The sequence below is a fragment of the Coloeus monedula genome (genome assembly GCF_965178545.1).
Source record: "Coloeus monedula genome assembly, chromosome: 5".
NCBI lineage: Eukaryota > Metazoa > Chordata > Aves > Passeriformes > Corvidae > Coloeus > Coloeus monedula.
The window spans coordinates 39,544,968-39,561,486 of NC_138785.1; the positions used below are offsets into that span (position 1 = coordinate 39,544,968).

Sequence of the window (16,519 nt, forward strand, 5' to 3'; positions counted from 1 at the left end):
CAGAGGCCACTTACCTAGGCAAACCATTAGTTTGTTCCAGTGGGGTATTTCCTATATTTTTATGCTTTAGGCTAGGCTTGACATGTATCTAAAAATTTGCAGGCATGGGGAGGTTTTAAAATTGCTTGGTCATATGCACCTAGTTAGTGCACATAACCAAGCCCTTGCAAGTCTTGCCTGACAGTAACATCTTGTGGTTAGCAGGCAGAAACAGCCTTTGCAAGACTGCTGACATATTTCACAGATCACACTGAGACCACGACTCATTTTTAAATAAAAATCATTAAGGACATTATATATATGGTTCATGGTTTATAACTCAAAAGATAGCTAGTTACTTCAAATCTCTCACTGTGCACATGTGGCAGGCAGAAAAACACATTAAAAGCATAATGAACACAAAAGTTTAAATAATCATCCATCATCTTGAAACAGACGCCTAAGAACAGCTTTTATGTGAATTTTGAGGAAGTAGTAATAACTATGAAATGCCTTCCCCATCCTGTTCTTCAGTATAAATATGGGTAGTTCTTTAAAGGAGGCATTTTAATCATACTCATGTCTGACATGTTACAAAACACTGGCATATCAAGACACACTTTTAAAACACATACACAAGTGGAATTCTTAGAGAACAAAACATCGTTGTGTCCCTACACACATCTGTCGTGTTCCACATATGGAATCTTGCGTGCACTCACGGCTCTCCCCTCTCCTTGTTCTGCACTCTTAAAGAGGATTAAGAAAGGTATGAGGTCAGCTGATCAAAGGTAAAGAACAGTTTCATTTCAAAAAGCAGGTTACACAAGTGAAAGATTTTTAGCCTGAAAAAGAACAGTGGAGAGGGGAGCTCAATAAAATCACAAGTGGCATGGACAGAATTGCTCCCTGCCTTGTCCAGAGCAGGAACTCTGGAAGTTTCATAGTTAGTCAGCAGGTGTCAGAACAATTCCTTTTGCTTGTCTCGAGCCTTTGTTGTTTCCGTTTTTTTTTTTTTTTTAATTTACTATTATGTATAGTAAACAGAACATCCACTTTAAGGCATACTTGTTGATACTGAGAAGTGTTGATGTGACAAGCTTCTCAATTATTGGGCTCAATAAGCACCTGGAGAAAAGTCTACTGAAAGCTATTAAAGGAAATGAAATAACACACACACACACCATCATTTAAGGCAAGGAAGTTCACAAGCTGCTGCCAACTGCCTGTCAGCTAGTAGTGACACTTTCCATTTCTTTGCTCAGAAGGAGGTTGTCAAATAGGTCCTGTAATTTGGCAGAGCCTTGGATGGTGAGGGCATAAATAAAAAGAAAAGAAGGCCAGCCACAAAAAACTAAGAGGTACTGGAAGGCCAGAAGAGTGCCTGTAGCCAGGTGCATGTTGCCATGGTTGCCCTTGCACAAACATGATGAGTCTGAGGATCCTGCAAGTGCCTGCTGCTGGGTTTTCTAACTGAAGTCCCCAGCTGGCCAAGGGGCAAGCAGCATGTTGACATACCACATTATCAGGATTTCTCCTGAGTATGGTCTGTGGAATGCAAAGGTGAAAGAACAAAGCACAATAGAAATCTCCCAAGCCATTTCCATTAGGTGTTTTGAGGACAAATCAGCTGGATGTTGTGCAACAAGCTCCCTACAGGTGAATCAATCAGGGCAGCTCACATGATCAAGGATAAAAAGAGAAACTTTTTGGGTACTGTCTTCTTGCAGGAATAGGCATGGCCATGGCCAAAGGGCAGATTTCACCTGGAAGGAACTGGAGAAAAAGGGGTATCAGGGGGAAGATGTGATAGATCGTTTCTCATCATGTACTGTGCATGAGGTTTCCAACATCACTCTCCAATCATCCTCTGCTGCATCAGTGGAGCACAGGGTGCAGGTTCACTGGCTATGCAGCAGGGGCCCTCCAACGAGATTGTTGAGAATGGCATATAGGGCTAATCAGGCACTTTATCTGACCAACTACAGATATTCTTCTACTCTTACATGACCTCAACACTCCATATATATATAGCATAAGCCAACTAATCATGGAGTAAAGCAACAACTTACAGGCTCAAAGGAAAAATAGAGATCATCCATCTGTCATATGAGATGAGGATTTGAAAATTTCATTAATTTTCTGAAACTGCTAGCTAAGATATTCAAAGAGTTTCATTACTACAAAGAGCCTTTTTATGCTGTTAATCCAGATTAGTAGTGACTGTTCAATTTAGAGTTTGCCTAAATCTTTAGTTCTACCTGATGCAATAGAACAGCCTAATTTTTTCTTCCTTTGAAGCATGGCCTGCCCTCTGAAAATTCTCCTCTGCTCCTTACCCTACTTCCTGTTCCAAACTCATGGTTCATTGTGCTTTTACTGCTTTACAGCCCATCCGCAGGCATTTCAAAAAGGAAAGTACTTCAGAGCTCCTCTACAGATTTTTACTCCTTTATTTTTTTTTAGTGATTTGATCACCTGCTGGCCCAGCCACATGGAGGGAAAAAAAAAATCATTAAAGATCTTCATCATTTTCATAGATGATAATCAGAGAGAATTCAGCAGCTCTTCTTGGGTAGGGAAAATAAAACTTTTTATCACAAAACACTTTACAACTTTTAGCTGTACAGGCTGCCTTTCATCCGACTTGAGCACCACAATCTTAGAGGGAACCGTAACCATAGACAGCCCTTTATCAACTCATTTGCCACTCTAAGGTGGTCTGATCTCAGTCTGAGTCCAGCTGTTCATTTAAACTACCTCTCTCAGCACACACACATTGAACCCCTCCTAAGAGGGGACATTCTCACATATCCAGTACTATTAACGTGGCATTCCTGGCAGCTGAAACAAATTGCACGGAGGTAACCAGGAGCTGCCCACCTGCTGGGCTCTGCTGAGCCACAAAAGCAGCCCACACCACTCCAAACCATGTGTTCAAAAAAGTATGTTCTCATTCCTCAGGGTGTGCCTGGAAACACAAGGCAGAAGGCACAAACTCCGCATCACTGACACTCCAGCAAGCAAGGAAACCCTCGGAGAATTTGATTCTGAGTCTGGGCTCTTGCTTCTGTTGTCTGGCACTTCAGATGAAGCTGCCATGCAGCTTTACAAAGGAGACAGGCCAATACCCGCTATATTGAGCCTCACATGAGTGAGACTTCTAGCAGCTGTTAGTGTTCTCCTGAAACTGTGCCCTGTGGGCTGCACAACAGGATTCTTAGCATTTTTAAATGAACCAATATTTTTCCCTTCTCTAACCAGCCAGCAAAACATCCAACTGGAAACTCAAAGTAATTGTCCTTCCTGGAAAAAACAATTCTCCATATTTACTGAACCTACTGTGCAAGCCTGCTTATTATCAAGATCATCTCATTCCCTCCAAATCACAGAATATTTCAGTACTAATGATTTAAAGGAAGTAAAATTAAAAAATATACTTTTGGCAAAGAGATACTGAATGCTTAACATGAATATTTTGACATTTATAAATCAAATGAAACAAAGTAAATGCTCATATTTGTACTGCAGCAGCACTCTCCCCATTATGCAAGATGTACTGGAGCGTGGGGTGGGGTGAAGAGGAAGTCCTAGGCTCTGTTTTAATTTGGAAACATCTGTCTCCCTAGGGAAGGGAAAAACATCAATAAGGCATCATCTCAAGCTTATTTTGTATTTCCTTTTCATGGTTAATTGCACTGCTGATCCAACCATAAGTAGCAATTCTATAAACATTATACAATTATCTCCACCAAGACTCTCGATACTATTACTTTTACATGCAAATTATGTTTCTATCAAGAGTATCTGCGGGCAGTTACAAATACATAGAACTGGAATGACTGAAGTTCCTTATTTCTAAGAAGAAATAGGACGGGTGTATTCTAAGCAATAGTGAGTGTGCAACTAAGCAGAGATTCTCTCCTCAGCAGCACACCAAATGAAGAGTGATCCTTTTAGAGGTAAAAAATACAAGCACTGTCTTTGACTTCCAGTGAAACCTACTATTACGGTATTCCCATAGTCTCTAATTCACAGCAGTCGCAAAGCTGTCACATAATCTGCAACACCTAGCAGCTGTTAGTCAAGAAGAATGACAGGTCAAGACTGGTAAATTCACAGGGCTCCAAAGGCAACACTTTCAAAGAAAATAGATTATTTAAAAAAACCCAAAAAACAAAAACAAACAAACAAAAAAAACCCAAAACAATAAAATGAAAACCCTCTCAGGATGACTTCCAACACTTGAGGCAAGAAATGCTTTCCCTTCTCTTTCTTCTTAGGGAACAAACAAAACCAAAGGGACTTTTCCTTAAGCAGACTGGAGAGTTTATTCACCAACTGTAACCTTCTCTCTCCCCCTCTGAAAAAAATACACCCATGAAACAAACTTACTAGCCCTCCAAACATTTCTTTGTCTACACAAACATGAATAAGTCAAGAGCAGATAAGGTGTAAAGCTTTGCTTGGCCAGTTTTTCTCTTGGCTCTAAATATTGTAACGGATGCCACAAGTACATTCTGGACAGCTGGAGCAGTTCACCACAAATACATTTGGCCAGCTGAATTTGGCAGTTGAAGTAAGTTGAAGGACAACAATAGTAGTTTTGCTTCTTTTAAACAATCTCAAATAGAACATAATATTTTGGTTTGAAGAGACCTCTACCAATCATCTCGTCCAGCTACCTGACCACTTCAGGGCTGACCAAAACCTAGAGCACATTGTTAACAGGCATTGTCCAAATGCCTCCAAAACATTGACAGGCTTGGGGCATCAACCACCCCTCTAAGAAGATTGTTCCAGTGTTTGATCATCCTCTCAGTAAAGAAATGCTCCTTAATGTCCAGTCTAAAGTTCCACTTGTGCAGTTTTAACTGCTCCCATGCATCCAACCACTGGACCTGAGGGAGAAGAGATCAGCACATCTCTCTCCACTTCCTCTCCCCAGAAAGCAGGAGCGAGGAGTGAAGTTACCCCTCAAGACTTCTTCTCTGCAAGCCAGATGGACAGAGTCCTCAGCTGCTCTTCATAGGGCATTCCTTTCAGCCCTGTCACCAGCTTTGTTGCCCTCCTCTGGCTGCATCCAGGGACCTTCACATCCTTCTTGAATTTTGGGGCTCAGAACTGCACACAGAACTCAGGGTGAGGCCACCACAATGCTAAATACAGCAGGAGAGCAGGGTACCTACTGTTTCTAAAAATCTTCAGAAATACTAGAAATTTTCACACATGCATGTGGGGTGTTGGAGGAGTTACTGTGGGTCACCTTTGGGGAAAAATATTAGGAAATAGCCAATTGTTGCATCTGTTCTGTGAGAAGTTATCCCTTCTGCTGAATTCCTCTCCTCTCTTTCTCAAGAGAATACAATTATTAAGTAAGGAAAGTCAAAGAATTAAACCATATAATGGTGTAAAGGATTTTGTTCTATATGATTCCTGAAATGACTTATTTCTCAGTGCTGCCGCAAGAAGGTAGGAGGAGCAACACAGGTATGTCACACTTGACACTAGACAGAAATACATGTGTCATTTGTTCCCCAGCAGCCTTCTGGCATCTTCTTCCAAGAACTGTCCATTTCTTTGCCAGAATTTTCCCTTGTCCAATATAAAAACCCCTGCTTAATTCAGTAATGAACAGGATATAAAATGCCTTCAACAGTTTTTAAGATGCATTCTCAAGGTCAAGCTATTGGAAAACTATCACTGAGTAGGTGAAGTCATTATGTGAACAGTATGGAGTACTACAGAGTTCAGGGTGACAGCAGTATCAGGTAACTAATGCTATTAACTTCCCCAAGCAACCAATCATTTTTCATTTAAGTTAACCGTAATTATGATCCCAAAAGTTTGCTGTAGATATATGGCCTTAGTAACTACATGTAAGAGGATTACATGCTCATCTATACTCAGTAAAGACTACAATATAGTCAAAATACACCAACTGCTATTTTTTTCCTTCTCCTTATCACAAGTTTTCCCCTGTGTTTTCTCCTCCTCCCCCAAAGAACACCATTCTCCTGGTTACTTTGCTAAAAAGGAGCTTCTTACCATAGTATTGACTCCTTCCACTGGCAACTGCTGTCTCTAAATACTTGTTAAGTGTTATAGCTATCTTAGACAAGTCAAGAAATATCAAAAGAGAAAACCCCACAAACTACTACAGAGCTAAAGGGATTGATTTATGATGATTAGAGTGGAAGAAGAGAAGAATAAATGACTTACAGTGTAGCTATTTCCTAACTAAAGTTAGGAAAATGCAACAAAGTTAGAAATGCAACAAAGAAGGAGAGCAACACAAAAACTGTCACCAAAAGAACTTCTGGAGATAGATAAACACAAAACAAGACAAACAAGTTGACAAATTGATACATAATAGGAATTCAAAAAACAATTGTCTATGCTCCTGTAAGTTATCAATATTTTAAATTAAAATTCTGATGCACTTTATGCAGCCATTAGTGTCTTTAAAGTGGATACACATTTACATGGAGAGGAATTTGGTATTACATTATCATTCTGAATAGAAGCAAGGTGAAATTTAAATGTAATGAATATTTATAATATATAAGGAAAGCAGTCATACCTATCCTACTCACTAAGCAAAATTCAGTACTTTACCAAACAAAACTCTTAAGACATGACTTAGATTTTGGAGGACCTTGCAACTTTCAAGTGACAATCTTGCTTGGAATTTCTTATAACTCATTCTACAAACAGCTGTAACGTATTTTTTTTACATTAAACAGGATATTACATTTGAGAGGAAACCAGTGTGACTTTAGTAGGATTCCCTTTGTTCCAAGGATTTTCTTTCAATGAATCACTGGCCACATTCAAAAAAGCAGCAGCTGAACACAAGGTTCTCGACAGACTTTCTATCCTGGATGCAGGATATCAATGGGAGAGTATTATTGCCATCACCCTCAGCTACAATAGTCTGAAGTATAAGCCCTGGTTTATTTCTACTAAAATAAGTGGACACACCCCCTTGAAAAACAGGCAAGAGTTTGAATACACACAGAACCTATGTGAGCATAAAAATAATGTTTTTGATGGAATGCTTCTGTATGCCTCTAAACACTGCAGTTAAAATGACCTCCAAAGCTTTTTTTATGACCTTCATAAATGCATGGGATTGCTGCTGACAAACAGCTGAAGTCCCTCCCAGGCCCACCAGCATGCTTACACTAGACACCCAGGAATGCACTTCAAGCACTAGAAAGTGCAGTGGGCTCTTCGAGCTTAGTACTGTACTCACGCAAAAGGCTAGACCAAGGTTTAATATCTACGTTTGCAGAAGCATTGCTTAGTCTTTAAAATAGGTCCTACCAGCAGTGTTCATCCCATTCCCTCTGCTACACATCATGCTTCTAAAAAAAGCCAGCATCTTTTTGTGTGCATGTGTCTGGAAAGAGAGTGGCTACACACACACACACATAAAAGAAAATTTGCAGCAGACCAAACAGCAGCAGGAAAAAATAACATTCTCCCTACATGCTCAATTTAGCACTGCTTAAGTATTGGGAGTGAGGTGTAAGCTTGTTTTCAGAACAGACAATGCAGCCTCACCTCTCACCTGTGCATGTAACATAGAGTAAGGCACTTCATGAACTTACGGGTGACCATGAAACTGATGGGTTTGAGGTTAGCCCATGGAGATACAGTGACAGCAGGAAACTCTGGAAACTGACACACTGCTTCACCTCCCACTAGCTAACAGTATTTAAATTCTGTTAGCCGTCAATGGGTGGCACTGTACAATTAGGTCAGATTTTAAATAATTTTATAATAATAAAACTAAATAGGTGTATCTCAGGTAGCATCCAAGAAAAATGCAGCTCAAGTATGCACATGTATTTTCATTGCAAAAAACACAAATCACAGAATCACAGCACAAACTGTTCTGTACTTTATTGCTGTCTGTGTAAAGAGGCCCCAATAAAATTTTCAGGGATAAGCTTTAGAACAGGCAAATACATTTTCATTTGCTATTCCCGTTTTAACACAAAACTAAGAACCTTTGCATAGATATAGTTTCAAACCTTTTCAAACTACATGGGGCAATTGACCAATATTGCTTTTGCATAGACACATAACTCTAAAGGTTAGACTACACAACAAAATGATGGTGCAGCTATGGCAAACCCTCCCAGCTGTGTGGCTTCGTTCCAGTTGCTGTTACCATAATAAACTATTCCTGCTATTGTTACCTCATTGCCGTTAATGAAGACCAGGTACATGCTACTGCTGTGCCTTCATTTCAATAACCTAAGTTTCATTCTTGCAATGTAGTTCCTTCAGTTCATTTTTAAACTTTCAGCAAACAAACAATAAGGAGCTATTTATTTCTATATATAACACTTTCCCAGATAGACAGTATATACTCCATTTTCCTATTCAAAATTACCTAAAGAACAAAATCCAGAGACTAAACACGTTCTAAGAGTTATTAAAACAGTCAAAGACAGTACAAGGAGCTAAAGTTTCAAGCCACCGGCGTGGCTAAACAGCTCACCCTCCCCTTGCTGCAGCTGCTCCGAGCATCCCTGCGGGGCGGCGGGTCCCTGTCATACGGCGTGAAATTTGGGGCAGGAGGGCTGATTCCCCCGGGCCCCGCCCTGAGCAGAGAGGGAACTGAAGCACCAGGTTGCCTTTCGCAGCAAGCCACCCAGGCGGAGAGAGGGGGCCAGGGCCGCCCTCCTGCCCCGCCGGGAGGGGCGGGGTGTGGCTGCGAGGGGGTCAGCTCGTCGGGACAACCCCCTGTGCTGCAGGAAATCCGCAAGAGGTGATTTACGGGCAGGGTTCATTCCCATCCCACTGAGCTGACAGTTCAGCTTGAAAAGTATTATTCTGAGCCTTGAAAGCTAGTTAAATAACGAACTTTACCCTTAGGCCGAAAAAAAAAAAAAACCCCTAAACTAAACTAAAAAAAAAAAAAAAAAACCCAAAAAAAACCCCACCAAACCAAAAAAAAAACACCAGAAAAAAAGGCTAAGAGTGGAGGGGGATGAGGCAGTGTTGCACAAGCTTATCAGTGCCCACTTGCTGCAGAACATGCCCTTGCAAGAGCTGTGTATGAAGAACTAATACTATTTATATCTGTAACACTTTCAAGTTGCTGCAAATGACTAGATAAGTTTAATACGTGAAAATTACCTGCTTAGAAACACAATACCCTTATTTTCTGGCCAGTTCTTCCTCTTATGTTGGAGGAATTTCAACTTCATTCACACTTTTTAAAGTGTTTTCTAAAGCTAAAGCTCTTAAAATTGGAGTGGAGAGAAAGAAATATATTGTGTAAAGAGTTGACCCAAAAGCCTGTATGACCTGTACTTAGGCATCAGTTTAACATGCAGCAGCATGGCATCTTGATGGGAAGTAAAAACATAACATCTATGAACTTCTTTGAAGTTAACAAAGTTCAGGCAGATGACTTTATACTGACAACACAATCATATTTTCCTTGAAACAATTATTTACAGTTTACTTTTTTAATCCTTTCATAATTACTTCAGATATTCATCTCAACATTCACAGAAACAAACATGTGCTGTACTCACTCAAACAGCTCCAGCAAAAGCAACTCACAGCTAAAGACTTCCAGCATGACTAAGTCTGCTTGGATCCAGAATCTTTCCCTACTTACTACTCAGCAGTAGTCAGGCACAAAAATGTTTTCCTATTAACGTAATCGCTGAACACATGCTATCCCGCTCACTTCCCGGTCTCTTGACCTTTCCTTCCTTTGGTTTACTGACAGTTCCTCTTTTTCCAGGGAGCACTTGCACTTACACACTGTGCGCTACAGCGGCAGCTCCCAAAGACATCGAGGTTTCTTCAAGAAACAGAGTAACTTTCCACACCATATTCATGGGAACACAAAGTATCACTGAGGAGAGTACCTTCACTATCAGCTGTTCTACCTCAGCAGTTTAAGTATACAAAATAGGTGCTGTAATCCAGTTTGGATTCTTTCTACCTTTCCAGCATAAGCTATTCAGAGACTTTACAACTCAAATGCCAGTTTCACGCAGTAAATAACTGACTTACAGTCATGGGTTGGAAGGAGTTGAGGTATTTTTACCCTCCACTAAGTTTTGATTTTTTTTTTTAAATTTTTATAAATAGTCTAAGTGGCAAGAGCAGCTCGCTGAATTGATTTTGCATTCCTACTTTTAAATACTTAAGCGCGAAAAACTCTTTATGATCACTGATAGCATACTAGCACTCAGAATATTGCAATGTAGGCATTCAGCTGTAGTCAACATGTTTTAAGAGAGACTACAGTATAATCAGTAAACTTTTCCATGCAGATTATTATTTGAAAAGTATGACTTCTGTGTACAATGTATGGTCTACAAGAGTTTGAATACCTGAAGTGCAGCTAATGTATACTATCAAAACTTAACTTCCCATGTAGTTACAGTAAAATCTCCCCAACTTTTAATCAGTAAAGTAAACAGCATGGGGGGGGGGGGGGGGGGAAATCAATCAGAATATTAGTTTAAATTATAATCCACACGATTCCCTCCCTGCCCCATACTGAAATGAATAATGAATAAGCTAGGTCATGATTGCTTTCAATAAGTATGTCAGAAATCTTCAAAACAATGAGATGAGGGTAAGGCAGACATCAAAGGTCTTTCTAACAATGCCACATGCTTGTACAACCACATACCATGCATCTTTTTTATGCATCAGCATACCAGGAACTGCATAACCACAAGTACCAAAGTACCAAAGGTACTTGAGTTTTATGTTACGAAACTTCATATGCAAACAAAAATTAACCGAGAACTGTAAGTATTTGTGTCTGGAACTCGAGAGTTTAAGCTCAACCTTCACCATGCGTCTGGGCAGAACTAAGATTTTCAGACTGGAGTGTCACCTTACATCTCCCGTCAACTCTGTCACGCAGCAACAGCTCACCCAAAGCGTAACTCCGAGAGACTTTTCAACAAATGGAAAGTCTAGGGTTTTGTTGTCATCGTCCCCCCACGCCCCCCTCGCCGCTTCGTTCCTGTGCCCAGCTGCTTCCCTGAGCGTTTCTCAGCCCGCCCCCCGTCCGCGCTCCCCAGAGCAGGACCCCGCTCGGAGGCGCCTGCGGGGCGCGCCCCCGCCGCCAGAGCCGGCATCAGCCGCGGCCCAAGGGCCGCTGCCCCGTCCCAGCGCCGCTCCAGCGGCTGAGCCGGAGCCGGGACCGCTTCCCGCCGGACGGTCCCCGCTCCACGGCAGGAGCGCAGCCCATGGGCTGCCTCTGCTCATCAGGTGTTTCGCGTCGCTCTGTAAATGCAGTTGTCCCCCGTACAACCCGCCCTCCAGCAACCCTGAAAACTCTTAAGACACTTAAAAAAATTCCTTCCCCCACTTTTAAGGAACCCCCCCCTTTCAAAAGGCTTCTCCCACATCTCTTCCTTGGTGGAATCCCCAAGCTGTCCGTTCAAAAGGACTCGCAGCCACATGCCCAGAGGAGCGTATTGGCATCTACAGCAGGGGCACGGGCTTACCTTTGCCTCCCCCGCGTCGGGCTCCTCCTCGTAGTAGCCCTGGCCGGACTCGTAGGCGGCGGCAGCTGCCGGCTGCCGGGGTCCCAGGAGCACGGCACCGGCAGCCAGGCAGCAGCTTAGGGAGAGCACCTCCAGCAAGTGCATGGTGCAGGGATGGCAGAGCGGGCGCGGAGCGGGACGGCTGGGCAGTCGGAGGAATGCAGCCGAAATTATGAGGCTCCTTCTTTTCCTCTCCCTCCCTTCTTTCGCTGTCCTCTCCCCCCTCCCTCCCCTCACAATATCCAAGGCAGTAAAATCCGTGGGATGGAGAAGATGCGGTAGCAGCAGCTCCTATGCGCCTGCAGGGGAGTTCCCGACTTTCCCAGGCGCTTTGCAAATTCTCACCAAAGTTATCCAGAGTTTGCCAGGTAAAAAACCCACCAGGAAACCGGACATCCGAGGCTGCGCTCACTCAGGATCAGGGGAGGTGGAAAGCTCAGAGAGGAGGAGGAGGGAAGGGAAGGGAAGGAGGGAGAGAGCCAGGGAGCAGCAGAGCGGGACCGAGCGGCCGGTCGCTCCCGGGGAGATCCTTTCACGCGGGCCGGGCCGGGCCGGGGGCTCGGTGCCGAGGGGCCCCTCTCCGCTGCGCTGCGCTGCGCTCCGCCCGCCGCGCTGTGCGGACGCCTGTCAGCGGCGGCGCGGCCGGGGGGTGCGCGGCGCCTGGGGCTGCGCGGCGGCGGCGGCCGCGCATGGCGAAAGCGCCCTCTGCCTGCGCCTCTGCGCGCCGAGAGGGGCCGGCGGCCGCCTTCCTCCTCCTCCTCCTCCACCGCCGCTGCCTCCTCCTCCAGCGCTGCTGCCCCTCGGCGGCGCCGCCGGCCGCTGGCGCCCCGGGCAGCGAGCGCCCCGCACCGCCGGCAAGAGACCGCCCGGGGCGCGGCACGGCTCTGCCGGGAAGGGGAGGCTAGCGCTCCCGGTCCCGCAGAGCTGGCCGCGTCCGGCCCCGAGCTTCGGCTCCGGGAAGATGAAGCCCGCGGTAGGTTCCAGCCCCGAGGACAAAGCAAAGTGTCCGGCTCGTTGCATTTGGCTCGGAAGCCAAGGGGTGAAGTTCTGTAAAACTCACACAGAGAAATCATGCAAGAAAATTTTTGTGAATCCTAATCAGTTACTTGTTGAGCAGCGTTGGCAGCTTCACTTAAGACAGTATGCAGTTATTTTTGGCAGGAGAAAAAAAGATTTTGCCATGTTAGAAACAGTAATCCAAAGAGCACCATAATTATTTGTAGCCTTCCTATCAAGCACATCTTGGAGCTGTCTTCGAAGAGAAGTAACACCCCATTCAGAGTCCTAAGTAAAACTGAGCACAGATCCTGTGTTGCAGCTACACTGTAATTAAAAGTTTTTAAAAAATGTACATTGCTATCAAAGTAACACATTACAGCCTGCTCAAATCTCAGCTATGCAAAAGGAAAATGTTATATTCTCTATACTCTTATTTTTTTCTTGATTATTGAATCTTATGTGAATATTTTAAAAGCTTTTAATTTGCCTTCTGCATCACTTGTGTACATCTTTTGGTAATTAGACTGTGTAAGAACCAACTGTGAGGGCAGATCCCTGACTGCCTTGACTGGATGCTGGTAGTCTGCTCATTTTACCCCGCTCTTATTCTTTGGGAATCCCATTATGTTACTATTCTGGGAGTCATACATAGAGATGTCTCTAGCAGGCTCTCAGGTAACTCTGTTGGGGTTTTTTTGGTTTGGTTTGGGGTTTTATTTTTAATTTATTTTTTATTATTTCCAAGATGGTATTTCAGCATGCACACAAGTATTTTGATTCTAGAAAGTAATCACTTAATTTGCAATCAGAATGAAATCTAAAGTTTAAATAGAGCTGTATTTTAAGAGGTTGTATAGTAATAAGAAAATTACTGAAGAACTAATTTTTAAATACCTTCACAATGGAGTAAAGCAACGAAATTAAGATGGGGTAGAAGTTAAGTAGAACAGCTATGAAGATACAAAATAGCATTCATAAATTAAAAAGCCCATTGTTCTTCACTGGACCCTTACAGCGCTCCAGATCAAAGCACAGGATTAAAGCCTAAAGAGAGCATAGTCCAGGATGCAAAATCCACCTAAATAGAAATACAGCATTACCAGTTTCAGTTTAAACATATTAAAATCTCTCAAAAGTACCAGAGACTGGTATAGAAAGAAAGTTCTTTTGCAGCCCTTTATGAAACCTCCCAGTCTAATCATGCACAGATAACATTATTTCAATAACCGAGTGCCAGGCAAGGAGAAGCTGCGTAACTAAATCACAAAACAGGATGAAACATACCACTCCTGCTGTGCCATCATAATATCAGCTGGCTTCATTATTTATTTCCCCAGTTCTCCTGCACTTTTATTCTTCCCCCCACAATTCATAGACCATCCATCATGGGATCAAAGGCTTTTATGTAATAGAGCATTTCCACCAACTGCCCTGTATAGCAAGTTTAAAGCGTCATAATTGAAAGCTAGTAATCATAGTCATGGTGGCTCAAGCCTCAGTCTAACCAGAAAGTTTTAAAAAGAAAGTGGTTGAAATCTATGATACTTCATATGTTCTGAGCACAAACATATAAATATTCCATTGGCTCTGGGACACCAAAGTTTTCCTCAATCTAGTCTGTACTTCTCTCCATCCCATAAAAGATGGCTAATTTAAAGGTTTACAAATTAAAATATATTTTTGTCCTTTCTACACCACTTAATGGCTAATATTTCTCCTCTTTTCTTCAAATTAAGTAGAAATCAGCCTACAGGACAATTAATTTAAAATTCTAAGTGACACTGTGTACACTAACAGTGAGCTGACCTTACACAAATGACTAAAGAGATATCCTAATAGTGTAAAGACACAGGTCCAGGTCTTACTGTCCTATGTGCTTCCATGACAACAATAGCTACTGTTGAAAAAGGAAGAATTTTTTTTTTATGCCAGAAGATTCCTCCAAATGAATTCTTTTGATATTGTTTTAAGAATGAGTTTTAAAAATACAGGCCCCAATTCCTTGTTCAAGTTGGTGTAACATACATCTGCCAAGCACACTCCTCTCCTGTATGTAGACATACCTGAAGTCTTTCTTTCAGATACATTCTGCTTCTGAAACACTGATGCATTTCAGTGCCTCTTTCCTATCCATTTGTTAGCAGTATGAAAACTCACTACAAGAAATGTGAGCTGAGACTTGGAAATAGAAGAGAGTTAAGAGCAGCAAGAAAAATCTGCAACATTCTTTTGTAATGAGGTCTACTTGCTTAATGAAGAATTAAATGCTAACAAATGTTTTCTTTTCACAGAATGTAATTTCCATTCTCTTTATATTTAAGTTATTGTGCTTGGTTCAAAGCAATGTCCTTTTCATTCTCCTATTAAACAGACAGAGGCATACCCAAGAGTTAAAATCGGATACCATAGTTTGGTTTTGTTTTAAAATGCATAGTCTTACTGGTAAGTTTCAGCGAAACTTATGTTTAGTGTAAATCTCAAAGGTAGAAAACTGTGCTCCTTCTGTGCAGCAACTCAAAAGACTGTGGAAGTGCCATTCTGGAGTCATCCCAAAAGATGAAGGCACTAAGTAAGTTTCCTTAGTTCCTTTACAGATAGGACTCTATCATACTTCCTCCCAGGCTTAAAAAATATAAATTGGGTATTGATCAATGTCTAAAATATCAATGTCTGGTGTAGATATCACAAATTAGCTGTAAATGTTTAGGGAAAAAACGAAAATAAAAAGAAAAGGTAATTCAGATTCAGTGTCAAACAGAACAGCTCGTTGATGCATTTTCTACCATTGAATCATTCAATCCAAAGTTTTATTACACATTTCTTATCATATTGCTTAACTAAGTAAGCAGCTTTACAAAAGACTTAGCTACTGAAAAAGGGGGGTACAGTGGGTTTGAGGCTGTAGTCCACTTCTCTAAATTTCTTATTTTTATGAAACATAATTTCATGGAAATAATTAGGAGTACTGCAAGTTTTACTGATTATGAGAGTAATGTCCTTCCTCACTCATTGAAAGCACATTTAAAAACCTATCTTTTTCTTGGTACGGGCCCTCATTTAGTATTTCCTTTTATAATCCTAGAAAAAGATCTAAGCATGGTGGCTTGGAGATCATCAATAGCTACTGAAATATTTTCCTTGACTTTGATCAGGTAAAACTTACCCCATGGGAAAGTGTTCTGCACCAAATTTCCAGCTAGGACTCCTGAAATGTAGTTTTATCCATTCATTTGCATTATTGCCAGGACAAATAACTTCAGTTCAATGAGAAAGACATCATTGCTGCAAAATCATTTTCTGCAATGCTTGACCTAGCAGCCTGCACTTTTCTATCTAGAAATTTCTCTTTTGTTTAGTATAAAAGTTGGTCCCTTTTGAAAATTAATTAACAGGACAAGAATCCTTAGAATTCAGCTTTTTGACACCACTTGATATTCAAGGATTACAGGATTATTGGGATTTCTTTGTTCTCAGGGATTCCCTTTTTAAACTGTTAAAATCAAAACCATTGGCGTCTAACATTAGAATTTCTCTGTGCTACAGACTAAATGACTGCAATAATGTAAAATCCTTCCAATTTGCTAAAATAAGGAGTTAGTATGATGTATAAATGGACAGCACCAGGCTGCATCTCAAGAAAAGTGTTTATATTACCCAAAGTAAATTACATATCTCCAAAGTTGTCCTAAACTTAGGATGGAGAAAACCCCAGCACACATTTTATTCAGCTGACTTACATGAGGATTCTTCTCTTTACTGTAGTTTTTCTTCCCTCTTGTGATGTAAGGTCTCACAAAACAACAGGTATGCATAGTTATCATGTTAATTTAACATCCTGTAAACTGGTGTTGTTCATCGTTATAACCTCTGACTATAAACAATAAAATGACTGATTGCAAATTTATGCTGCCTCTTAACTGAAAGCTGTGCACAATCTAAACTGTGTTTAGCTGAAGCCATGTCACTAAATAAACAATCTTAGATTCAACAAAAAA

General features: G+C 41.7%; 1 protein-coding gene across 2 annotated transcripts in view; it reads right to left on the minus strand.

The window, feature by feature from the left end:
- Nucleotides 1-12,122, minus strand: part of VEGFC (vascular endothelial growth factor C) — a 71,007-nt gene extending 58,885 nt beyond the window's left edge. The window contains exon 1 of one of the 2 annotated variants that reach the window (XM_082281719.1): nucleotides 11,487-12,122. In XM_082281719.1, coding sequence (XP_082137845.1) covers nucleotides 11,487-11,630 — 144 coding nt within the window. In that variant the 5' untranslated portion in view covers nucleotides 11,631-12,122. Of the gene's footprint in view, nucleotides 1-9,539; nucleotides 9,575-11,486 lie in introns of those variants that run through there. The other variant, XM_082281720.1, reaches the window with a different exon arrangement.
- Nucleotides 12,123-16,519: the final 4,397 nt, after the last annotated feature.